The sequence below is a fragment of the Balaenoptera physalus genome, assembly GCF_965194825.1.
Source record: "Balaenoptera physalus genome assembly, chromosome: 3".
NCBI lineage: Eukaryota > Metazoa > Chordata > Mammalia > Artiodactyla > Balaenopteridae > Balaenoptera > Balaenoptera physalus.
Genome location: NC_138890.1, coordinates 20,363,042 through 20,389,112, shown reverse-complemented (window position 1 = coordinate 20,389,112; position 26,071 = coordinate 20,363,042). Strand labels below are relative to the sequence as shown.

Sequence of the window (26,071 nt, the reverse complement as noted above, 5' to 3'; positions counted from 1 at the left end):
TGATAGCTGGAAGAGATTAAGACAGGTTTCTGCCGCATATTATCTCTTTGCTCCCCAAAGCCTAGCGAAAACCTAGGAACAGCATGATTGTGCAGTGGATGTTTGGTTAGAGAAAGGGAAGAGAGAGGAAGGAGAGAAAGTAGAAGGGAAGTATGGAGGGAAAGAGGGGGATAGAGAGAGGAAAACGAGAAGTTGGAGGAAGAAAGAGAGAGAAAGAAGAAAGCAAGGATGAAGGAGGTTGGAGAGAAAGAAGGAAGAAGAGTAATGGTGAGTCATAAACCAAAATCTCCATACCTTATTCCTGGCCTTTCTTATGATGTCCCCTCCTCATTATTCCCATTAGGCATCTTGAGCTAGGGATGGTGGGGGTGGAGATACATCAGGGTTAGAATGTTCTTGCACATAAAATCAGAGCTTCCATGTGCAATTCTGCTCTGGTACTGGGTGGATTCTGTTGGTTTGCTGGTGACCTCCACATCATCCCCAGAACACCACCATGCCACTGTTCCTTCCTCTGGTCCACGGGTCTCTGCATTCTTCTTCCTCCCTGGCATGTAGAAAAATATTCCTTTTGACCATCTCCACAAAAGAATTTCCTATGAAAGTTCTTTTCCCTGTGCTTTCTTTCCCAGAACACCTGGGCACTGAAGGGTGTGTGTGTGCTGAATCCAGGGATATCAAGAACAGTTATCACACTGGACCTGGAACCAACCACTGTTCCTGCTTCATGCACCACCCCCACCCCCCACCCCCACACAGGCTCACACTTATCCCTCTGACAGAATTCTTCCACTCCTGGTGAGTTTTCTCAGAGTTTTCTCACTGTCTCCCTTTCCGGTCCATCTCTCTTCAGGGCTTCGGGCAGTCCATCCCACAGGTCTGTGCCTGGCTTGGTCCTCCAACCCTCCTGCACTGGAGGGGTTCCCATAAGGAGGGCAAATCAAAGGGAGTGACTGGGCTGTTCCTCAGTCCTTGAGAATCAGGAAGCCATTGATCCCAGGACACAGAGGACTTCTAGGGATAATGTGGCCAAATGCAACATACCAGTGCACTTAAGCCTCAGCTCTACTCCAGCCAAAATACCGTTATACTTTCCCACAGTAAAATGTTTGCAGCATCCTCAAAGGTCTCCACCGTCTTCCAAACATCTTTTCTGGATGAGTAAAGAAATGCACAGACTTGGTTGAGGCACCAGGACTCCTCTCTGGGCTCAGTTTTCACCAAAGGCGAATCCTCTCCCCTCATGCCTGAGGTTGTATAGATGAACCTGGACAAGGGATGCAGCTTTCTCAGACATCTTCTATTTATCATCACCCTTTCCATCAAGTTCCCGAACTGGTAACCACTTCTGCCCTTGAATGAAGACTTTCTCTCCAGTCTTCCATGCAAATGGGAAACCTTATTCTTTTGGTTCAAAGATCATTCATTGTCTAGAATGAAATAGAAACCAGGGAAAAAGGAGGGTAGGGGACATGATGGGGAGACCAAGGTGGAGGGAGGAGAGAAGAGGAAGATGGCAAATCCAGACAGTGACACTTCCTTACTTCCCCTTTCTTCCCCTTTCCTCTCCACTATTTCCTCCCTTCTTTTCCATAACACCTCCCTCCTCCCTCTTTTCTCTCTGTTTTTAAAAGGTAAGTTTTACTATTATTCAGGCATGGTGAGGCCAACAGATCAGGAGATGATTACTATTGAAAAGATAGTTTGGGGACTTCCCCGGTGGTCCAGTGGTTAATACTCTGCACTTCCACTGCAGGGGGTGCAGGTTTGATCCCTGGTTGGGGAACTAAGATCCCACATGCCGCAGGGCATGGCCAAAAAAGAAAGAAAGAAAAGATAGTTTGTTACGCACGGTTCCCAAGCAGACTGGGTACACCAAGTCATGCAGGGCCACATGGGGAAACACCAGGGTTGGTCAGGAGGCAGAAGGAGTGAGGGGAAAGCATGGATAAAAGCTTTTATTATGGTGTTCATGGGAAGGAGTGGGTGATTGGTTAGTCTGAATAATTTCAGCAGGCTCTGTGGTGTCAGGGCTGTCGTGGGTTTTCTGGTACCTGACCCTGAGGTGATTAGGGCATGAGGAATATTGGCTTGGTGCGTGAGAGTTCAATAAAGATGGTGGTTGGGGGCCAGGGGGTATGGGCTTCGGATTGGTTGGTTTACATATGAAAGGTACCCCCTCAGGTGAGTCCTTTGCTATCTCTAAGAACTAACCCTGGGAGGGGTAGTGAGGCCCCAGATGCCAGAGCATCAGGAACACAGAATATAAGAAAATATAGTTAATACACTTCCCAACCAGAGTCTGCACCACTGGGTTTCCAAAAGATCATTGCAGCATTCTCATCCCACCTACGTTGAGGGCTTTACAGGTCAGGAGATGGGGAACAGGGTGGAGCGGGTGAGGAGAAAGGTGGGTCACAGCCCTGCCTTCTCTTGGACTGGGGCGGAGCAGATTGGGGCCAAGGTTAAGAGGAAAGTAAGACAATTGAGTTTCTACTGCTGCCACTGCCAGGATACTGCTGCACCCAATCTGGCAAGTCCCAGCCATGTTTCTGGCTTTGAAGAACAGGTTCAAATGACCTAAGGTGTGTCCTGGTCTCCATCCTTCCCCATCCCCATCCCCAAAACTAAGATTCAGGATTCTGTACTGGCTCTGTCATTAGTTGACTGTATGACCTTTTACCTTACTTCCCTTCTCCGGTCCTCATGTTTTCCTGCCCCTACAGCTGCTCCAGACGAGGGCTCAGCCCCCTTGCTGCTGGTCCATGTTGCTGAACTCTCTGCCTGTCAGGGGGTTGTGTCAATCACTCCAGCTTACAGGTGCCAACTGTGTGAATACTTGTCTGTTGAATGGGCACTGCCACCACTGGAGAGGAGGAAGAGAACACCAGGACTGCTCCCTGAGCATGGGAGAGGTGGCGCTGGTGTTTGCTTCCTGAGATTGGAGTCTCTTCATGAGGGAGCTTCTGACTTAAGGATATGTGGATGGAATCAAAGTGAAGTAAGTTCTTCAGTTACCATCAACACTGTGATGTTATTTGATCTCCAATTTCCCTGTTCCCCTGAATGTATGTCAAGAATAAACTCCAGGGCTTCCCTGGTGGCGCGGTGGTTGAGAATATGCCTGCCAATGCAGGGGACACGGGTTCGAGCCCTGGTCTGGGAAGATCCCACATGCCACGGAGCAACTAGGTCCGTGAGCCACAACTACTGAGCCTGCGCGTCTGGAGCCTGTGCTCCCCAACTAGAGAGGCCGCGATAGTGAGAGGCCCGTGCACCGTGATGAAGAGTGGCCCCCACTTGCCGCAACTAGAGAAAGCCCTTGCACAGAAATGAAGACCCAACACAGCCAAAAATAAATATAAAAATAAATAAATAAATTTAAAAAAAAAGAATAAACTCCATACCTGTGTCCCTAATTACACACACACACACACACACACACACACACACACACACACACACACACACACACATTGGGTATACATTCATATTCTCCTACTGCTGCCTTCTTTACTTTCCCTGTATTATTTAATCCCTCATGAACTTTTCCCCTGTTACTGTTCAGACTCCCATCTCTTGAGTGTTCTCAAAGCTGTGGCCCTGGATTTAGGAAAACTGTTTCGGACATGGAACCCATCTTCTGCTTTGACTATGTCCAATGCTCAGTGGGGGAGATTTCCAACAAGACTGGTAAATGTCTGGATAGAAACGATTCTCTTTTTCTCCACTGCCACAGAAACAGAATGGGCCAAGAGTTGTCTACTTCTTACCAGTGCAGTTCTCAATGTGAAGATTCTGACTTAAAGAACTCAGAGGAAACCAATGGAACAGACAAGACAGTGTGTCAGACAAAAAGCACACAGCCTGGTGTCAGCATAGCTTGAGAAATATGACATGTGTGAGATGTAGAGATATCCCTTTCCTCATCTCACAAGATATAGGAAATCAAGGAACTTCCTGTAAAACTGCTTTAGCAAAACTCAAATTTTAAGGCAATGACACCATTTAAAAACATCTAACCATGGAAAAAGACTGAAAGCTTTCTTTCTAAAATCAGGAACGGGACTTCCCTGGTGGTCCAGCGGCTAAGACTCTGCTCCCAATGCAGGGGGCCCGGGTTTGATCCCTGGTCAGGGAACTAGATCCCACATGCCACAAGTAAGAGTTCGCATGCTACAACGAAAAGATCCCACACGCGGCAACAAAGATCCTGCATGCCGCAGCTAAGGCCCAATGCAGCCAAATAAATAAATATTTTAAAAAAATCAAGAACAAGGCAAAACCTTGTTTTGTCTACTCTCACCACTCCTATTCAACAGCGTACCAGAAGATGTAACAACTGCAATAAGGCTGGAAGAAGAAATAAAAAGCATGCAATTGGAAAGGAAAAAAGTAAAACTGTCCCTATTTGTAGATGACATGATTGTCTATATAGAAAATCTCAAGGAATCTACAAAAACCTCCTAGAACTAATAAATGAGTTTAGCAATTTGCAGGATATATGAGCAACACATATAAATCAAGCACATTTCTATGTATTAATAATAAACATAAAGAAACCAAAATTTAAAATGTAATACCATTTACAGTCATGCCAAAGAAAATGAATTACTCAGGTAAGATCTAAACAAAGCATGTACAGAATCTGTTTGCCAAAAACTACAAATCCTGATGAAAGAAATCAAAGACGACCCAAATAAATGTAGGGACATACTGTGTTTATGTATTGGAACACTCAACATAGTAAAGATGGCAATTCTCTCCAAATTAATATTCAGGTTTAACACAATTCCTATAAATATCCAAGCAAGAATTTTTATAAATATAGGCAAGATTATTCTAAAACTTATATGGAGAGGCAAAGGAACTAGCATAACTAAAACACTTTTGAAGAAGAAGAATGAAGTGGCAGAAATCAGTCTACCCAATTTCAAGACATTATACATAGTAATCGAGTAATCAAGATTATAGTAATCAAGGCTGTGTGGTATTGGTAAAAGGATAGACAAATAGCTCAGTGGGGCAGAATAAAGAACCCAGAAATAGACCAACACAAGCCAATCTGATTTTCGACAAAGATGCAAAGCAATTCGATGGAAGAAAGATATCTTTTTTTTAAAAAAAAGACATTACTTTTAGAGCAGTTTTAGGTTCACAGCAAAATTGAACTGAAAGTACAGAGAGTTCCTGTATACCTCTTGCCCAGCACATGCACAGTCTCCCTACTACCAACATCCTGCACAAAAGTAGTACATTTGTTACAATCAACTAACCTACATTGATACACCATTATCACCTACAGTCCACAGTTTACATTATGCATCACTATTGGTGTTATACATTCTATAGTTTTGGACAAATGTATGATGACATGTATCCACCATTATAGTATCATGCAGAATAGTTTCAATGCCCCAAGAATCCTCTGTGCTTTGCCTATTTATCCCTCCCTCCCCCACTCCCCCAACCTCACTCCTAGCAACCATTGATCTTTTCATTGTCTCCACAGTTTTCCCTTTTCCAGAATGGCAAATAGTTGGCATCATACAGTGTGTGGCCTTTTCAGTTTGGCTTCTTTCACTTGGTAATATGCATTTAAGTTCCTTCATGTCTTTTCATGGCTTGATAGCTCATTTTTTTTTAGTGCTGAATAATATTCTATTGTCTGCATGTACCACACTTTATCCATTTATCTACTGAAGGACAACTTGGTTGCTTCCAAGTTTGGGCAATTATGAATAAAGCCACTATAAACATCTGTGTGCATGTTTTGTGTGGACATGAGTTTTCACCTCCTTTGGGTAAATACCAAGGAACATGATTTCTGGATCATATGGTAAGAGTATGTTTAGTTTTGTAAGGCACTGCCAAGCTGTATTCCAAAGTGGCTGTACTACTTTGCATTCCTATCAGCAGTGAATGAGAGTTCCTGTTGCACAACATCCTCATCTGCATTTGGTGTTGTCGGTGTTCTAGACTTTGGCCATTCTAATAGGTGTGTGGTGGTATTTCATTGCTGTTTTAATTTGAAATTCCCTAATGACTTATGACAATGAGTATGTTTTCATGTGCTTATTTGCCATCTGTATATCTTCTTTGTCAAAGTGTCTGTCCAGGTCTTTTGCCCATTTTTAAATAGGGTGGTTCATTTTCTTATTGTTGGATTTCAAGAGTTTTGTGTTTATTTTGGATAACAGCCCTTTCTCAGATGTCTTTGGCAAAGATTTTCTCCCAATATGTGGCTTGATTTCTCATTCTCTTGAAGATAGCCTGTTCAACAAGTGATGCTACAGCAATTTGCCACCCATAGACAAAAAAGAAAAAAGAAAGAAAAGAAAAGAAAAAGGCCTTGACCTGTCTCACACCTTATACAAAAATTAACTTAAAATAGGACTTCCCTGTTGTCGCAGTGGTTAGGAATCTGCCTGCCAATGCAAGGGACATGGGTTCGATCCCTGGCCCAGGAAGATCCCACATGCAGCAGAGCAACTGAGCCCGTGTGTTACAAATACTGAGCCTGCGCTCTAGAGCCCAAGAACCACAACTACTGAAGCCCGCACACCTAGAGCCCATGCTCTGCAACAAGAGAAACCACCACAATGAGAAGCCCGTGCACCGCAACGTGCTCGCTGCAACTAGAGGAAGCCCACACACAGCAACGAAGACCCAACATAGCCAAAAATAAAAACAAATAAATAAATAAATTTATTTTAAAAATTAACTTAAAATAGACCACAGATTTAAATATAAAATGTAAAACCATAGACTTTTTAGAAAAAAAAATAGGAGAAAATCTTTGGGGTCTAGTGTTAGGGGTAAAGAGTTCTTAGACTTGACACCAAACCCATAAAAGAAAAAACTGATAACTTGAACTTCATCAAAATTTTGCAATTTTGCTCTGTAAAAAACCTTGTTAATAGAATGAAAAGACAAGCTACAAACTGGCAGAAAATATTTGCAAACCACATATTTGACAAAGGTCTACTATATAGAATATGTAAAGAACTTCCATCACTCAAAAGTAAAAATTCAAATAGAAAATAGGCAAAAGACATGAAGAGACATCTAATTAAAGAGGATATAAAGATGCAAATGAATGCATGGAAAGATTTTCAACATCAGCCATTAGGGAAATGCAAATTAAAACCACAATGAAGTTGAAACCACATTCCTCAGATGAGACTCGAACCCAGCTGCACCTCAGATTGGGACTTGAACCCACAATCACTGACTTAGGAGGGCACTCAAACCCACTGTCTTTAAATGAAACCACACATCTAGTCTCAGGACTTATTGAAGCTCAGGTTGTTTTGTCTCGGCACAGAAAGAATTCAGCAGGAGGCAAAGAAACAGGCAAAGAGTGAGTTTATTAGTATAGGACGCTTGTGAGAGCTACAAGCCAGCAGGCAAGGGAGCGCAGCCCTGAGAACAAAGAGGGCTACATTTTTATAGTGAAAGAAAAAGTGGGGAGGGGAGAAGACCACTTTCTTCCTCATTTTTGGGTAGACGTCAAGGCTTACATCATTAGTTCCTCCTTTAGCTCTGTATCGTCTAACTGGGACTGTCATGGTGCTATTTAAATCATATGTATATTAGCAAAGGGGTGGTGACGTACTAAAATACGGTAATTCATCTCAGGTTTCGGCATAACGTTCCCTTTCCCCTAGTTTTTTCACCTCTCACCTATACTGCTGTAGTAGCTATGTGCAGAAATGCTACTCTTCAAGGACCATTAACTCACTGAGTTCATGTAACAAGATTCAGACTCCATAACTATTGTCTTGTATTTTAACTATGAGTATCTGTGGCTTGAGTGGGTCTGGGGCTTGAATGCACCTGGTCTTCCTTCAAGGTAGAGTAGATTATTACTAGGTTACTTGATTCTTTTCTTGAGTCCTCATTAGCTTACAACAGTCTCCCAAACTCCCTTAAAATTCCTTTTCTGTCTTTAATCCCCCAGTGGAATTTCTAAACTATTTCATTATCCTACTCTATCCTTATCAAAGTGTCATTACAAACATATCAGAATGGCTAAAGTAAAAAATAGTGACAACAACAAATGCTGCTGACAATATGGAAAAACTGGATCACTTATACATTGCTGGTGGGAATGTAAAATAGTAGTCACTCTGGAAAAGAGTTTATCAGTTTCTTTAAAAACTTAGCATTCAACTACCATATGACCCAGCAATTGCTCACCTAGGCATTTGTTCCAGAGAAATGAAGCTTACGTTCATACAAAAACCTGTACATCAGATTTCCCTGGTGGTGCAGTGGTTAAGAATCCGCCTGCCAATGCAAGGGACACGGGTTTGAGCCCTGGTCCGGGAAGATCCCACATGCCGTGGAGCAACTAAGCCAGTGCACCACAACTACTGAGCCTGCGTTCTGGAGCCCATGAGCCACAACTATTGAGGCCATGTGCTGCAACTACTGAAGCCCTCGAGGCCTAGAGCCTGTGCTCTGCAACAAGAGAAGCTGCTGCACTGAGTAGCCTGCTCACCGCAATGAAGAGTAGCCCCCGCTCGCCCAACTAGAGAAACCCGCCTGCAGCAACGAAGTCCTGACACAGCCAAAAATAAAACATAAACAAATAAATAAAGTTAGAAAAAAAAACTGTACATAAATGTTTATTGAATCTTTATTTGTAATGGAAATAAAAATAAGCTGGAAACAACCCAAATGTTCGTCAGTGGCTAAACTGTGGAGCATCAAAGGATGGCTACTACTTAATGGTTACTTTCTCCTTCCCTTTTTTTTTTTTTTAAATTTATTATTTTTAATTAACAGTCAAATTGGGGTATAATTGACATATAACATGACATTATGCTATTTTTAAAATAATGAAATGAGAATACTTTTCATACATTCATGTAATAAATACTTATTGATCATCTATTAGATACTAGACATTGTTTCATAGCAGGATACACAGCACTAAGAAGACAAACTCTGTTCCCATGGACTTATATTTTACCTCTACAGTGGGGGAAGATAACTGATAAACAAGTACATGAATAAAATAAGAAAATATCAGGGGCAATACTTGCTTTAGTAAAAATAAAACAGAATGTTGTGACTGAGAGTGACTGGCATGGGGGGTTATAGTACTCTGGGTTGGGAAAGCCTCTCTGAGATGGCATTTAAGCTGAGCTTTGAACATCAGGAAGAATTCACCATGTCAGGATCTGGGAAAAGGACATTCCAGAAGAGAGACAACCTACACTGTGCATCAAAGTTAGGAAATTGGATGCAGCCAATTCAAAAATTGATAACTTTTAAATTTCCTCATTATTGAAGAAAGAATGAAAACAATTGCATTATTGATTCAATTCAAGAAGTTAGAATAAGGATAAAATATCCTTTGAAAAGGAGAAAGGAAAAATAAAGATAACAACCAAAATAATTAATGCAAAAACAAAAATAAAAAAGCAGCATTGATTTTGTTTTTTCATTCTTCTTTTTTTAAATTTTTGAATATTTTATTATTATTTTTATAGAGCAGGTTCTTATTACTCATCAATTTTATACACATCAGTGTATACATGTCAATCCCAGTCACCCAATTCATCACACCACCACCCCAACCCCCCCACCACTTTCCCCCCTTGGTGTCCATACGTTTGTTCTCTACATCTGTGTCTCAATTTCTGCCCTGCAAACTGGTTCATCTGTACCATTTTTCTAGGTTCCACATATATGTGCTAATATACGATATTTGTTTTTCTCTTTCTGACTTACTTCATTCTGTATGACAGTCTCTAGATCCATCCACGTCTCAACAAATGACCCAATTTTGTTCCTTTTTATGGCTGAGTAATATTCCATTGTATATATGTACCACTTCTTCTTTATCCATTTGTCTGTCGATGGGCATTTAGGTTGCTTCCATGACCTGGCTATTGTAAATAGTGCTGCAATGAACATTGGGGTGCATGTGTCTTTTTGAATTATGGCTCTCTCTGGGTATACGCCCAGTAGTGGGATTGCTGGATCATATGGTAATTCTATTTTTAGTTTTTTAAGGAACCTCCATACTGTTCTCCATAGTGGCTGTATCAATTTACATTCCCACCAACAGTGCAAGAGGGTTCCCTTTTCTCCACACCCTCTCCAGCATTTGTTGTTTGTAGATTTTCTGATGATGCCCATTCTAACTGGTGTGAGGTGATACCTCATTGTAGTTTTGATTTGAATTTGTCTAATAATTAGTGATGTTGAGCATCTTTTCATGTGCTTTTTGGCCATTTGTATGTCTTCTTTGGAGAAATGTCTATTTAGGTCTTCTGCCCAGTTTTGGATTGGGTTGTTTGTTTTTTCAATATTGAGCTGCATGAGCTGTTTATATATTTTGGAGATTAATCCTTTGTCCGTTGATTCGTTTGCAAATATTTTCTCCCATTCTGAGAGTTGTCTTTTCATCTTATTTATGGTTTCCTTTGCTGTGCAAAAGCTTTAAAGTTTCATTAGGTCCCAGTTGTTTATTTTTGTTTTTATTTCCATTACTCTAGGAGGTGGATCAAAAAAGATCTTGCTGTGATTTATGTCAAAGAGTGTTCTGCCTATGTTTTCCTTTAAGAGTTTTATAGTGTCCGGTCTTACATTTAGGTCTCTAATTCATTTTGAGTTTATTTTTGTGTATGGTGTTAGGGGGTGTTCCAATTTCATTCTTTTACATGTAGCTGTCCAGTTTTCCCAGCACCACTTATTGAAGAGACTGTCTTCTCTCCATTGTATATCCTTGCCTCCTTTGTCGTAGATTAGTTGACCATAGGTGCGTGGGTTCATCTATGGGCTTTCTGTTTTGTTCCATTGATCTATGTTTCTGTCTTTGTGCCAGTACCATATTGTCTTGATTACTGTAGCTTTGTAGTATAGTCTGAAGTCAGGGAGGCTGATTCCTCCAGCTCCGTTTTTTTCCATCAAGACTGCTTTGGCTATTCAGGGTCTTTTGTGTCTCCATACAAATTTTAAGATTTTTTGTTCTAGTCCCGTAAAAAATGCCATTGGTAATTTGATAGGGATTGCATTGAATCTGTAGATTGCTTTGGGTAGTATAGTCATTTTCACAATATTGATTCTTCCAATCCAAGAACATGGTATATCTCTCCATCTGTTGGTATCATCTTTAATTTCTCTCATCAGTGTCTTATAGTTTTCTGCATACAGGTCTTTTGTCTCCCTAGGTAGATTTATTCCTAGGTATTTTATTCTTTTTGTTGCAATGGTAAATGGGAGTGTTTCCATAATTTCTCTTTCAAATTTTTCATCATTAGTGTATAGGAATGCAAGAGATTTCTGTGCATTAATTTTGTATCCTGCAACTTTACCAAATTCATTGATTACCTCTAGTCGTTTTCTGGTGGCACTTTTAGGATTCTCTATGTATAGTATCATATCATCTGCAAACAGTGACAGTTTTACTTCTTCTTTTCCAATTTGTATTCCTTTTATTTCTTTTTCTTCTCTGATTGCCGTGGCTAGGACTTCCAAAACTATGTTGAATAATAGTGGTGAGAGTGGACATCTTTGTCTTGTTCCTGATCTTAGAGGAAGTGCTTTCAGTTTTTCACCATTGAGAATGATGTTTGCTGTGGGTTTGCCGTATATGGCCTTTATTATGTTGAGGTAGATTCCCTCTATGCACACTTTCTGGAGAGTTTTTATCATAAATGGGTGTTGAATTTTGTCAAAAGCTTTTTCTGCATCTATTGACATGATCATATGGTTTTTATTCTTCAATTTGTTAATATGGTGTATCGCATGGATTGATTTGCATATATTGAAGAATCCTTGCATCCCTGGGATAAATCCCACTTGATCATGGTGTATGATCCTTTTAATGTGCTGTTGGATTCTGTTTGCTAGTATTTTGTTGAGGACTTTTGCGTCTATATTCATCAGTGATAGTGGTCTGTAATTTTCTTTTTTTGTAGTATCTTTGTCTGCTTTTGGTATCAGGGTGATGGTGGCCTCATAGAATGAGTTTCGGAGTGTTCCTTCCTCCGCAAATTTTTGGAAGAGTTTGAGAAGGATGGGTGTTAGCTCTTCTCTAAATGTTTGATAGAATTCACCTGTGAAGCCATCTGGTCCTAGACTTGTTTGTTGGAAGATTTTTAATCACAGTTTCATTTTCATTACTTGTGCTTGGTCTGTTCATATTTTCTATTTCTTCCTGGTTCAGTCTTGGAAGGTTATACCTTTCTAAGAATTTGTCCATTTCTTCCAGGTTGTCCATTTTATTGGCATAGAGTTGCTTGTAGTAGTCTCTTAGGATGCTTTGTATTTCTGCAGTGTCTGCTGTAATTTCTCCTTTTTCATTCCTAATTTTATTGATTTGAGTCCTCTCCCTCTTTTTCTTGATGAGTCTGGCTAATGGTGTATCAATTTTGTTTATCTTCTCAGAGAACCAGCTTTTAGTTTTATTGATCTTTGCTATTTATTTTTGTTTCTATTTCATTTATTTCTGTTGTGATCTTTATGATTTCTTTCCTTCTGCTAACTTTGGGTTTTGTTTGCTCTTCTTCCTCTAATTCCTTTAGGTATAAGGTTGGATTGTTTATTTCAGATTTTTCTTGTTTCTTGAGGTAGGCTTGTATAGTTATAAACTTCTTCTTAGAACTGCTTTTGCTGCATCCCAGAGGTTTTGGATCGTCGTGTTTTCATTGTCATTTGTCTCTAGGTATTTTTTAATTTCCTCTTTGATTTCTTCAGTGATCTCTTGGTTATTTACTAACGTATTGTTTAGCCTCCACATGTTTGTGTTTTTTACGTTTTTTTCCCTTTAATTCATTCCTAATCTCATAGCTTTGTGGTCAGAAAAGATGCTTGATATGATTTCAATTTTCTTAAATTTACTGAGGCTTGATTTGTGACCCAAGATGTGATCTGTCCTGGAGAATATTCCGTGCACACTTGAGAAGAAAGTGTAATCTGCAGTTTTTGGATGGAATGTCCTATAAATATCAATTAAATCTATCTGGTCTATTGTGTCATTTAAAGCTTCTGTTTCCTTATTTATTTTCATTTTGGATGATCTGTCCATTGGTGTAAGTGAGGTGTTAAAGTCTCCCACTATTATTGTGTTACTGTTGATTTCCTGTTTTATAGCTGTTAGCAGTTGCCTTATGTATTGAGGTGCTCCTATGTTGGGTGTATATATATTTATAATTGTTATATCTTCTTCTTGGATTGATCCCTTGATCATTATGTAGTGTCCTTCCTTGTCTCTTGTAACATTCTTTATTTTAAAGTCTATTTTATCTGATATGAGTATAGCTACTCCAGCTTTCTTTTGATTTCCATTTGCATGGAATATCTTTTTCCACCCCCTCACTTTCCGTCTATATGTGCCCCTAGGTCTGAAGTTGGTCTCTTGTAGACAGCATATATATGGGTCTTGTTTTTTTATCCATTCAGTGAGCCTGTGTCTTTTGGTTGGAGCATTTAATCCATTCACGTTTAAGGTAATTATTGACATGTATGTTTCTATGACCATTTTCTTAATTGTTTGGGGTTTGTTTTTGTAGGTCCTTTTCTTCTCCTGTGCTTCCCACTCAGAGAAGTTCCTGTAGCATTTGTTGTAGAGATGGTTTGGTGGTGCTGAATTCTCTTAGCTTTTGCTTGTCTGTAAAGCTTTTGATTTCTCCATTGAATCTGAATAAGATCCTTGCCAGGTAGAGTAATCTTGGTTGTAGGTTCTTCCCTTTCATCACTTTAAGTATATCATGCTTAAAGTATATCCCTCCCTTCTGGCTTGTAGAGTTTCTGCTGAGAAATCACCTGTTAACCTTATGGGCGTTCCCTTGTATGTTATTTGTCATTTTTCCCTTGCTGCTTTCAATAATTTTTCTTTGTCTTTAATTTTTGCCAAGTTGATTACTATGTGTCTTGGCACATTTCTCCTTGGGTTTATCCTGTATGGGACTCTCTGAGCTTCCTGGATTTGGGTGGCTATTTCCTTTCCCATGTTCGGGAAGTTTTCTAGTGTAATCTCTTCAAATATTTTCTTGGGTTCTTTCTCTCTCTTCTCCTTCTGGGACCCCTATAACGTGAATGTTGTTGCGTTTAATGTTGTCCCAGAGGTCTCTTAGGCTGTCTTCATTTCTTTCCATTCTTTTTCTTTATTCTGTTCCGCAGCAGTGAATTCCACCATTCTGTCTTCCAGGTCACTTATGCATTCTTCTGCCTCAGTTATTCTGCTATTGATTCCTTCTAGTGTAGTTTTCATTTCAGTTATTGTATTGTTCATCTCTGTTTGTTTGTTCTTTAATTCTTCTAGGTCTTTGTTAAACATTTCTTGCATCTTCTCGATCTTTGCCTCCATTCTTTTTTTTTTTTTTCACACACACACACTGTATTTTATTTTTACAAGAGATAAATAGACTGACACCAAGCATTGTACATGGATGACCAGAACAAAAGCAACAATGATTGCAATTACCAAACATGAAACACACTCATACTATGTCATAATATTGACATTCAGTCCAGTAATCCTCCACTGTAACAGCTCCTTTACTTTGCAGTGAAAATTGATTTGTATATTCTTTTTTGCCTCCATTCTTTTTCCAAGGCCCTGGATCATCTTCACTATCATTATTCTGAATTCTTTTTCTGGAAGGTTGCCTATCTCCACTTCATTTAGTTGTTTTTCTCGGGTTTTATCTTGTTCCTTCATTTGGTATATAGCCCTCTGCCTTTTCATCTTGTCTATCTTTCTGTGAATGTGGTTTTTGTTCCACAGGCTGCAGGATTGTAGTTGTTCTTGCTTCTGCTCAGCATTGATTTTAAAATCCAAAATTTATTTCTTCTGCTAGTTTGGAGGGTCTCCTGCGGAGGCCAGGGGTGGCTGTGGCTCACCGTGAGGACAAGGACAGTGGCAGCCTCCTTTTTTCCCCCAATATATTGTGGTAAAATACACATAACATAAAAGTTACTATCAACCATTTCAAAGTGTACAGTTTAGTAGTGTTTAAGTACATTCATATTGTTATGAAACTATAACCACTGTCTCCAGAACTCTTTTCATCTTGCAAAACTGAAACCCTATACCCATTAAATAACAACTTTCCATTCCCCACCTCCCATAACCCTTCAGGGTTTCCATTCTACTTTCTGTCTCTATGAATTTGACTACTCTAAGAATCTTTTGTAAATGATGTAATACAGTATTTGTCTTTTGTGATTGGCTTATTTCACTTAGCATAACATCCTCAAGGTCTGTCCATGTTGTAGCATATACAAGAATTTCCTTCCTCTTAAAGGCTGAATATTTCATTGTATGTATATACCATATTTTGCTTATCCATCCATCAATGGATACTTGAATTTCCACATTATAGCTATTGCTGTTATGAACATGAGTGTAAAACTATCTTTTTAAGACCCTGCTTTCAATTCTTTTGAGTATATACCCAGAAGTGAAATTGCTGGATCATATGGTAGTTCTGGTTTTTAGTTTTTTGAGTAACCACCATACTGTTCTCCACAACAGCTGTACCATTTTCCATTCCCATCAGCAGTGCACAAGGGTTCCAATTTCTCTACATCCTTTCAACACTCGTTTTCTGCTTTTTGGGTTTTTTGATACTAGCCATCCTAATGGATGTGAGGTACTATCTCACTGTAGTTTTGATTTGCATTTCCTTAATAATTAGTTATGTTGAGAATCTTTTCATATGCTTACTGACTGTTTGTATATCTTTTTGGAGAAATGTCTATTCAAGTCCTTTACTATTTTCGAATTGAGTTGTTTGTTTTTTTGTTGTTGTTAAGTTTTAGGGGTTCTCTATATATTCTAGATATTAATCCCCTGTCTAATATATGATTTGCAAATATTTTCTCTCATTCTGTGGGTTGCCTTTTTACTTTGTTGATCGTTTCCTTTGATGCACATTTTAAAAATTTATTCATGAAGTCCAATTTGTCTATTTTTTCTTTTGTTTCTTGTGCCTTTTGTGTCATATCCAAAAAAACATTGCCAAATCCAATGTCATGAAGCTTTTGCCCTATGTTTTCTTCTAAGGGTTTTATAGTTTTAGGCCTTATATTTAGGTCATGGGTCCATTTTGAGCTAATTTTGTATATGGTGGTAAGGGTTAAACTTCATTCTTTTGTATGTGGATAACCTATTTTCCCACCATTTTTTGAAAAGACTGAATGGTCTTGGCACCCTTGTTGAAAATCATTTGACCATATATGTGAGGGTTTATTTCTGCACTCTCTATTCGGTTCCATTGACCTACATGTCTGTACTTTATGCCGGTACCACACTGTTTTGATTACTGTAGCTTTGTAGTAAGTTTTGAAATCAAGAACTTGATTCTTCTTTTTCAAGATTGTTTTGCCTATTTTGGGTCCCTTGACATTCCACATGAATTTTAGGATGGGTTTCTCTATTTGTGCAAAAATAAATCATTGGGATTCTGATAGGGATTGCATTAAATCTGTAACTTGCTTTGGGTAGTACCAACATCATAAAAATATTTATTCTTCCAATCCATGAACATGGTATGTCTTTCTATTTATTTATGTCTTCTACAATTTCTTTCAGAAATTTTTTGCAGTTTTCATGGTACAAGTCTTTCACCTCCTTGGTTAAGTTAATTCCTAAGGCTTTATTTTTATACTATTGTAAATGGAATTTATTATTAATTAATTAATTAATTAATTAATTAATTTAGTTTTTGCCTGCATTGGGTCTTCATTGCTGTGCATGGGCTTTCTCTAGTTGCAGCGAGCAGGGGCTACTCTTTGTTGCGGTGTGCGGGTTTCTCATTGTGCTGTCTTCTCTTGTTGCAGAGCACGGGCTCTAGGTGTGTGGGCTTCAATAGTTGCAGCACACTGGCTCAGTAGTTGTGGCATGCGGGCTCAGTAGTTGTGACTCATGGGCTCTAGAGCGCAGGCTCAGTAGTTGTGGTGCAGGGGCTTAATTGCTCTGTGACATGTGGGATCTTCCTGGACCAGGGATCAAACCCGTGTCCCCTGCATTGGCAGGTGGATTCTTAACCACTGCGCCACCAGGGAAGTCCCCTCCCCTTTGCTTTTATCTCTTCTGTCTGCCAGGAAGTTTTCAAATCATTTAGTTCAAATACCGAAATACTCAATAAGCAACTACTTGATTTTTAATGATGACTTCACAGGAATGGTCATCACTAGGTGCTTTGTTTCTTTTGTATTATACTTGCACTCATCTCTTGGATTGGATATAGCAATAACATTTTTTCATTGTTGAGAGCTCTTGAATTCAGTCATTATCCCCCAGAACTAAAGAGAGTTGGTTCTGAATTCAATTCAGATTAAAATTATTGACATTTACCCCAAACAATACAAAATTTGGTTTTATTTTTGTCCTTCAGTTACCTAATGTGAAGTTTGGATGAACAAAGCATGCACAACTACAGGCTTTCTACTTAACTTCTGGGTTTGCTATTAAAAACGCTGTTTACCCTCATCGCCTTCTCCTTAGCCCTTCATATTTCTTTGCCTCTATTCTTCTGTACTGTAGATTTTTCTCACCTATTGTACAAATAAATTGCGATGTATATTTTCATGTAATTTGATTGTGGAATTCTGTCACCTTAAGTAGTGAGTTCTTCCAAAATATAATATTTTTCCAATAAAATAAAAAAGTAAAATAAAATTAAGTAAAATGAGTCTCTTGCAGATAGCATACAGTTGGATTGTGTTTTTTACCCATTTTGCCAATCTTTGTCTTTTGATTGGAGAATTTAATCTATTTACATTTAGTAAATTACATTTAAAGTAATTACTTATAAAGAGGAACTTACTTCTGTCATTTTGCTATTTTTTTCCATTTCCCTTATAGGTTTTTGTCCCTCATTTTCTGCATTTATTTCTTTTGCATTAGTTTTTGTGGTGAAACATTTAAATTTCTTTCTCATTTCCTTTTGTGTATATTATTATTATTATTATTTTTATCCATGCCTCATGGCATGCAGGATCTTAGTTCCCTGACCAGGGATCGAACCTGTGCCCCCTACAGTGGCAGCACAATGTCTTAACCACTGGACCGCCAGGGTAGTCCCTTGTGTATATTCTTTAGCTATTTTTTTTTGTGGTTACCATGAAGACTACATTTAACATCCTAAAGTTAAAACACTCTAATTTGAATTTATACCAGTTTACCTTCAATAACACATAAAAACTCTGCTCCTTTAACAGATCTGTTCTCACCCCTTTCAATTGTTGATGTTACAAAATTATATCTTTATACATTGTGTGTAATGGTTATTTTTTTACTATAAAAAGAAACTAACAGTTGGAACATGCAATAAAATGAATAAATCTCCAGAGAACTATGCTGAGTGAAAAAAGCCAATTGCAGAAGGTTACATACTGTATGATTCCATTTATATAACATTCTTGAAATGACAAAGTTATAGAAATGGAAAACACAGATTAGTGGTTGTCTGGGGTTACAGAGGGGGTAAGGGAGTAGGGAAGTGGGTGTGGCTATAATAGGACAACATGAAGTATCCTTGTGGTGATGGAAGTGTTCTGTGTCTTAACTGTATCAATGTCAATATTCTGGTTGTGATATTGTATTATACTTGGGCAAGATGGTACCATTGGGGGAAACAGAGTAATAGGCACCGTGGATCTCCTTTAGTTACTTCTTACAGCTTCAAGTTAATCTATAATTATTGTGGTGCTCCAAGGACAATGGTGCTTCAAGGACAAACGTGCTTTCAGGACCCTGCCTGAAAAAGTTGCAGGGTTACACCCCCTACCAGACTCTTAATCGCCCTCCCCACTATGTTGCGATGGTTACGAAATTCCTGAGCCCACCTGGGTGACGCCCACCTGGGCAATGGGACCTGTCCCAAATAAGGAAAGGCATATGCCCTGTCCCACTCCCACTCTATAGAAGGAAGGTATATGTGCCTCGACCAATCAGTAAATGAAATTTTCACCTCGGACCATTCCTTTGTTTTCTGTCTATAAAAACTGATCAATAGCACATGTTTGGGCTCGACTCTCCCAGACTACTAGGAAGTCGGCCTGCTCTTCTGGCAGTGACCCTTCCCTCTAATAAATTCTATCTTCTTTACATTCTGCCTTGTGTCTGGAAATTCTTTTCCAACCCGCGTTTGGATCACGACAATTATCTCAGTATAAAAAGTTTAATTTTAAAAATACCTGAAAGTATTATCATAAAATGTTATCATTTATTAATTCTGTAATTATTTGTTAATTCTGAGTGGTGGTTACAACAGCAGTAATATAGTATGTAGTTATAATAGCACAAAGAAAAACACAACCAGCAATTCATAGAAGAAAACAAATGACCAATAAAAAAATGTTCAGTCCTCAAGGAAATAGAAATTAAAGGATACTGAAATACTATTTTTCATCCACTGATATTGCAAATATTTAAAAGGTTAAGAACATTTGACCAGGGTATGAGGAAGTAAGCACTCCAACACACTGTTGGTGAGGTTGTAATATGGTACAAACTTTTTGGGAGGATAATTTTGTGATCTCTTATCAACAAAACTATGTCCTACAGCAATGGTTTTTAGAAAATGAACAAGAATTTTTACTGCAGCATTATCTGTAAGAGCAAATAATTAGTGGGATAGAAATCTTAACCACTTTCATCAGTTATGGTTAAAAAAAATAAGGTACATTCATTTTATGGAATTTTATTACTGTTAAGAAAAATAAGGTAAAGACTTTCCAATGAGGGAGAAAGCTAAACGCATTCCCACTAAACCCCCCTCCCTAGGGACAAATGAAACAACAAAGAGAACTCAAAATAAAGAGAAAACTGAAGCTTCTATGAAGTCTTGAGGTAGCACAATCATAAACTGCAACTCCTTAGAAGAGCTGCCAAAATACACTGAAATTCGGATACAATTCACGAAAGGCAGATCTCTGCTGATCTGACCCTGAGCTCTCCAAAACGCGCAGTTCCGCCCCAAGACCCCCACCAATACTCCTTTACCAGCCTGCCACTGGGGCACTGAACCCCGGTTCAGAGACGAGCCATCAAGGCTGGTATCTGGCAGCAAAGCCGGCGTGGATGAGTAGCGGGGGGGAGTGGGGGTGGGGTGGGGTGGGGCGGGGTGGGGCGGGGGGGTGTGGTAGGATGCCTGGAAGCACACAGACTAGTGGACGGCGTTTGGGGGACAAAGACATGGCAAAGGGGTACCGTGGCGGCGGCTGCGGCTGCTACCGCTGCTGTTTCTTGTTTCTTCTTCTTCTTCTTCTTCACTATTTGAAACATTTTCGAAGATAAATTCATGGATTGTTTGTGCCATTTTTTTCAAAATTCTATTTTTAAAAACAGAAGCAAACCGAGTGGCAGATGCTATGCCGAGGGAAGTCAAGGTTCCTAGGTTCGAATCCTGTCCCTGATCATAATTCGCTTCGCGACTCAAACTGCGTTAGTTTCATGATCTGTAAAAAACTGATAATCAACACCAGTCACTGGGCCGCGACGAGGGTCAACGGAAAGAATTTCTCAATTCTGCGGCCCCAATTCGCTCCTAGGTAGAAGCGGCGCCCCAATCAGGTACCGCCGCGCCGCGGTCTCGGGGCATCTGGGATTTGTAGTCCGCCCGGCGGAACTCGCTGTCCCGGCAGGCTGCGCGGCGGCGGCAGGGCTACGTGGCGGGGCCGGCAGCTGCTGCGCGGGCAAGTGGGGTAAGATGGCTGCGCAGCGGGGCGTGCGGGTTGCTGGGCTCTGCCCCGGAGCCCGCTTGGGTAGGGTCGTTCGGGCCCTCCTGCTACTGCTGTGGTTTGCGGCCCGCGGAGGCGCGCTTTACTTCCACATCGGGGAGACGGAAAAGAAGTGCTTTATTGAGGAGATTCCGGACGAGACCATGGTTATAGGTACGAGGGAAGGGAGAGAGTTTTCAACAAGACCGCGGTCTTGGGGCGGGGGGGTGCGGGAGGGTCATCTCCTCAGAGCTGGGAGCAGGCGTCCTCGGCGTGCCCTGGCGACCGCGGACTCAGCGCCACCTCGCGTTCCTCTGACTGGGCTCGCCCTGCTTGCTTCCAGGAAACTACCGGACGCAGTTGTATGACAAGCAGCGAGAGGAGTACCAACCGGCCACCCCCGGGCTTGGCATGTTCGTGGAGGTTAAGGACCCAGAGGACAAGGTGAGTCGGCTCCTTAGCCCCGCTGAGCCCTCCGCTCTGAACTTGAGCGCCAGACCAAGCAGGCGCCGGTACTTCTTCCCCTCCTAGTTTCCGCATCTGCTAAACAGTTGGTGTTGTGGGAAGATCCTGGGTTTTCACTCCGGGCTAACCTTGGGCTTTTTCAGTGCTGGCTGCTTCTCTCAACTTGTTACTGACCGCTGCATGAACCCGCCAAGTCAGTTGCCTTCTCTGAGCCATTTCCTTGGTCTGTGAAATAGAAATTCATCTGTCTTATAGATGTGATGAGTGGATTAATTGTGGTGCTAGAAACCAAAGAGTTTTGTCGACTCTAAAGCTATGACATAAGACTTTACGATTTCACGGAACAGGGTACTTTCCAAAAAGAATGAGCAGCTTTTAATTTAACAAATAAGGATATTAAAACAAACAAACCAAAAAACAAAACTTCAAAACCGTTCAACTGTCACCTTTCATTTGAAAGAATGACAGCAAAAGAGTTGAAAGGGCATGAGCTATGAATAAAGTAAAGCCCTTTCCAAGAGTGGTCACATGCCAACCTAATGTCAGACTCTTCGCCCCTTCTCCAGATAGTTCGAAGGCAAGTTTTTGGCAACTGCTGCTAAGCAGCATTGGCGCTTTTAGTTTTGTAGGATGCCTAGGGCTCTGCTTGTCAACTTTTGAGGCACTTAGAGCCTTACGCACCATTCAGTCCTATTCCTACCATAATACTCACTGAAGTCCCTTCTCTCCAGGTCATCCTGGCCCGGCAGTATGGCTCTGAAGGCAGGTTCACCTTTACCTCCCATACCCCTGGTGAGCACCAGATCTGTCTTCACTCCAATTCCACCAAGTTCTCCCTTTTTGCTGGAGGCATGCTGGTAAGTGGACCCATGTTGGACTCTTTCAGCCTCTAGCCCCTGGTCAAGACTGGGGACTGGTGCCACTGTAGGTGTGAGATGACTATGTCAGATTTTGTGTCTCTTAATACAGCTGGGTTTCCAGTGAACATTCAGGGTGTGGTTGCGGAGCTCTTTGTATATGCTTTGGTCAGAGTATCAGCCAAGGCTTATTCTTGCCCTTGGGCCTAGAGCCCCATAGGGCCAGACACTGACGAGACCTCAGTCAGTGTTGCCTAAATGAACAAATAAAGAAAGGTGGGAGGACCAGCTGTTAGGCCCTGGCAGGAAGACAGAGCAGGACTACCTGATTCTCCTATCTTCCTTGTCTGTCTGTCTCCAGAGAGTTCATCTGGACATCCAGGTAGGTGAACATGCCAACGACTATGCAGAAATTGCTGCCAAAGACAAGTTGAGTGAGTTGCAGCTACGAGTGCGACAGCTGGTGGAGCAAGTAGAGCAGATCCAGAAAGAGCAGAACTACCAGCGGGTGAGTGGCTGAGCCAGGAGCAGTGGGCTTCTTCCCAGGAGCTGCACACTGACTTAGCCAGGAGTCACATGTCAGATTTATTATGAACCCAAGGGATTTACATGTCTGTGCTGCATTGCAAGTCTAAAAGGTGGGTTGGGTATTACTAACTACTTTGTAATTGAGGAGGCAGTCTCTTAAGGGGCTGTCATTGTCTTATTAGGAGACACACAAAATGACAGAGCAGGAATTGATACCAACACCTTGGGTGTGATTTCCATGGTTCTCAGTGCTCCCAGGATCAGGGGTTTCAATATCACCTGTGTCCAGGAGGCAGGCAGGTATCATGAATGGATCTGTGACCATAATGACGGGTAGAATAGTGACCTATCTAAATGGAAACAACTACTGTGGTCAGCTGAGGGCAGCATTGCAGAATTGCTATCCCAGGGTTTTAAGAGGCATTTAGAGGTCCCGGTTTTTTATGTAAAAAATTCTGGGTTTTAAATGTCAAAACACTGTGTGAGCCAACAAAAACGTGTATGGGCTCGATCCAGCCCCTGGACCACCAATTTGCAACCTGTGCACACAGTATTCAAGGAGCAGTTTGGGAGACCCAGGCAGAGGGCTCAGAGCAAGTCCACTTCTGAGTGTTCCAGGACAGCTCTGTCTGATAGGGTGATACCACAGCCACTTTACCACTCCCACAGGCATCAGGGTAGGACCAGGTAAGGGCTGTACCTTACAGATGAGCAAATAGACCTAGGAGAAATGAGTGGGTTGCCTCAGGTCATCTGGCTGGTGAGGGTGAAGACAGTTCCCAGGTGGGGTGGCTTTTTTCGGGCACTTGACTGGAACCTGGGCAAAGTTAGTTGGCCCTGGGACATCCTCCGGGGAGGGAACCCAGCAGTTCTAGTGGCCCCAGGTGGGGCCCAGCCAACTCAGGCTCGTCTTCCTTTCTCCCCTCCCACAGTGGCGAGAGGAGCGCTTCCGGCAGACCAGCGAGAGCACCAACCAGAGGGTGCTGTGGTGGTCTATCCTGCAGACCCTCATTCTCGTAGCCATCGGCGTCTGGCAGATGCGACACCTCAAGAGCTTCTTTGAAGCCAAGAAGCTGGTGTAGCCGTCCCAGGCTTCCCAAGCCATCCTTTCTCCCTGGCTGGGGAAGCAAGGGCCTCCTGGACTGACTTCTCTCCGGCAGGAGGCCTGGTCCCCAGCCATGGGTGTCTGCAGGGGAGAGGGGCCACAGCACAAGCTGAGGGTAGCAGCTTGGCTGGCTAATACTGAGCAGGTAGTAGCGTAAATGCCTGCCCCCTCCCCTGGGCCCTTTGCAGTAATCTGAAGCCACTGGGAGCCCTACTGACACCTCAGAATCACAGTGTTACTGATCAGGGATGTGAGCCTATTGTCTGGGATGACTGGGGGGAGGGGAGTGGGTGGGCAAGCCAAGTCTTCCTTCTGTCTTCCTTTCCTAACTTGGAATTTTGACCAGGTTGGGGCGTGATTCCCTGCCACCCAGGAAACCTCACTATTCCCTCCTTGGGCCTAGACCCAGCCTGCTGATCCGGGGTGTGTGTGTCAATTGAGGGTGGGGTAGAGGGAGTTGCAGTGTGGGAAGGTAGCCCTGAGGTGGACCCCGGGTTCTTCACATGGTTGTTCTTTTGGGGACTAGAGAAACTGGGGTTAGGCCAAATAGAGGCCTTGGTGCTGGTTGGGGATGGGGCCTGCAGAGTCTTAGTTACTGATTTCATTTTCAATAAGTTTAGGTTTGTTACATTGGTTTCCCAATAAAAAAAAAATTAACTTCTTGTCCAGTGTAAAGTTACTCTACTGTCAGTGGGCATAGCACTGCAAGGTGCTTGAGGGAGTGTCAGTTTTTCCAATGGGCAAAGCACTTCACATTCTAAGATGAGTACCCACCTGTGAACTTCATACTTTTCATCCTCTCCATACCCTCCAGTGACAGTGGGTAGTGGTTTTGCCCAAGACCATCCAACAAGTGAAACGTAGGTGGACAGAATTGTTGTGGTGCTTCAAGGAAGTGCCTAGTTAGTGAAGGTACTGTACATTGAACAGAGGAATGCTGCAGGTGTGGAAAGGACAGGAATCCCTGAGTTGGGGGCAGGAGGGGGATACTGATGGACTTAACCAATAGCATGGGATCTCAGCAGTGACCTTGAAGGAGAGGAAGGATTCTGATGAAAGAAGGCAGGACAGGGGTGGTTGAGGAAAACAGGCAAACAGCTGGTATGCAGATAGATGGGCATTGTTTCAGCTGAAGTTGAGGGGGCGGGGTTGTGAGAAAGCTGGAAAGAAAAGTTAGAAGAGCCTTGAACGCCAGGTAAGAAATTTGGATATTACCCAGTGTTCAACAAAGTTTTGAGTATTAGAACACCCTGAATAAAACTTGAGGAAGGGTAATCCAACAGTGTGTGAGAAGGAGACTGGGGGTGGGGAGGCAAGTTTGGGGACTACTTGAACTGTCAGGAGAATGTAGTCTGAGCTCATATTGCCACTTAGGCCTCCACATTTAGGGAAAAAAAAACTTTTTTAAGAACAGCTTTAGAATTGCAGAAAAATTGTGAAGATAGTTTACATCATGCAGTAGTATGGTACATTTGTTAATGTTAAAATGAATGAACCAATAGTGATAGTCTATGCTTTATGCAGATTTCCTTAGTTGTTACATAGTGTCTTTTTTCTTCCAGGAACCCATCTAGGAGATACTATTGTTACATTTAGTTGTCTCCTTGGGCTCCTCTTGGCTGTGACAGTTTCTCAGACTTCTTTATTACCTTGACAGTTTTCAGGGATACTGGTCAGGCATTTTGTAGATTTCCCTCAATTGCAATTGGTCTGATGTTTTTCCTCATGATTAGACTGGGGTGCTGGGTTTTTGAAAGACCACAAAAGGAAAGTGCCATTCTCATCCTGTCATATTAAGGGTACTAATTATCAACATGATTGTGGATGTCACAGTTTAAAATAAGTTAATTTGGATTTTTACATGAAACCTGACTTAGATCTGATACTAGGGGGCTTCATCCTGATGCGACAACAATTAGCTGGAGTGAATGGTAGCTATCCCCCTAAGATGGGCTTGTGCTTTCCAGGTCAGGCCCATCTCCCAGTTTCCATCTTTGGCCTTACCTGACTGTCTCTGCAGGGGTCAGCCTTGCCTTTGTCATCAGCCAAATCTAGGCTGGATTTGTCGAGGTTCTGGTATAAGGTACGCTGCCCTGGGAGAGCTCAGCAGGAAGGGGACTGGTGGGTTGTATGCTGGGTGAAAGGGGGCTCCTGGGAATGATTAATTTCCTACCTACTATAGTGAAGTCCCCTCAGAAGCAGAGTGGTTGAGACCATAGATTGTGCAACCAAACTACCTGGGCTTACATTCTGAATTACCTCTCTGTGCTTCAGTTCCCTCATCTTTAAAGTGGGCATAATAAGTACAATACTCATAAGGACAGATTGAGATAACAGTAGTAAAGAATTTAGAAAAATGACTGGCACATAGTAAGAACTCAATGGATGTTAGCTATTAATATTTATTAGGAAACTTAAAATTTGC

At 41.5% G+C, this 26,071-nt stretch overlaps 1 protein-coding gene across 2 annotated transcripts; it reads left to right on the top strand.

Annotated features, from left to right (window-relative positions):
- Positions 1-20,623: 20,623 nt before the first annotated feature.
- Positions 20,624-24,308, top strand: TMED9 (transmembrane p24 trafficking protein 9). Of its 2 annotated transcripts, XM_082453608.1 has the most exons (5): positions 20,631-20,865; positions 21,035-21,135; positions 21,888-22,013; positions 22,375-22,521; positions 23,474-24,308. In XM_082453608.1, exons 1-5 carry the CDS (start codon positions 20,682-20,684, stop codon positions 23,621-23,623), a joined length of 708 nt encoding a protein of 235 aa, XP_082309734.1. In that variant the 5' UTR covers positions 20,631-20,681; the 3' UTR covers positions 23,624-24,308. The 2 variants fall into 2 exon arrangements, with proteins under 2 accessions (XP_082309735.1, XP_082309734.1); XM_082453609.1 differs by lacking the exon at positions 22,375-22,521 and having other exon boundaries at positions 20,624-20,865.
- The last annotated feature ends 1,763 nt before the right edge of the window (positions 24,309-26,071 follow it).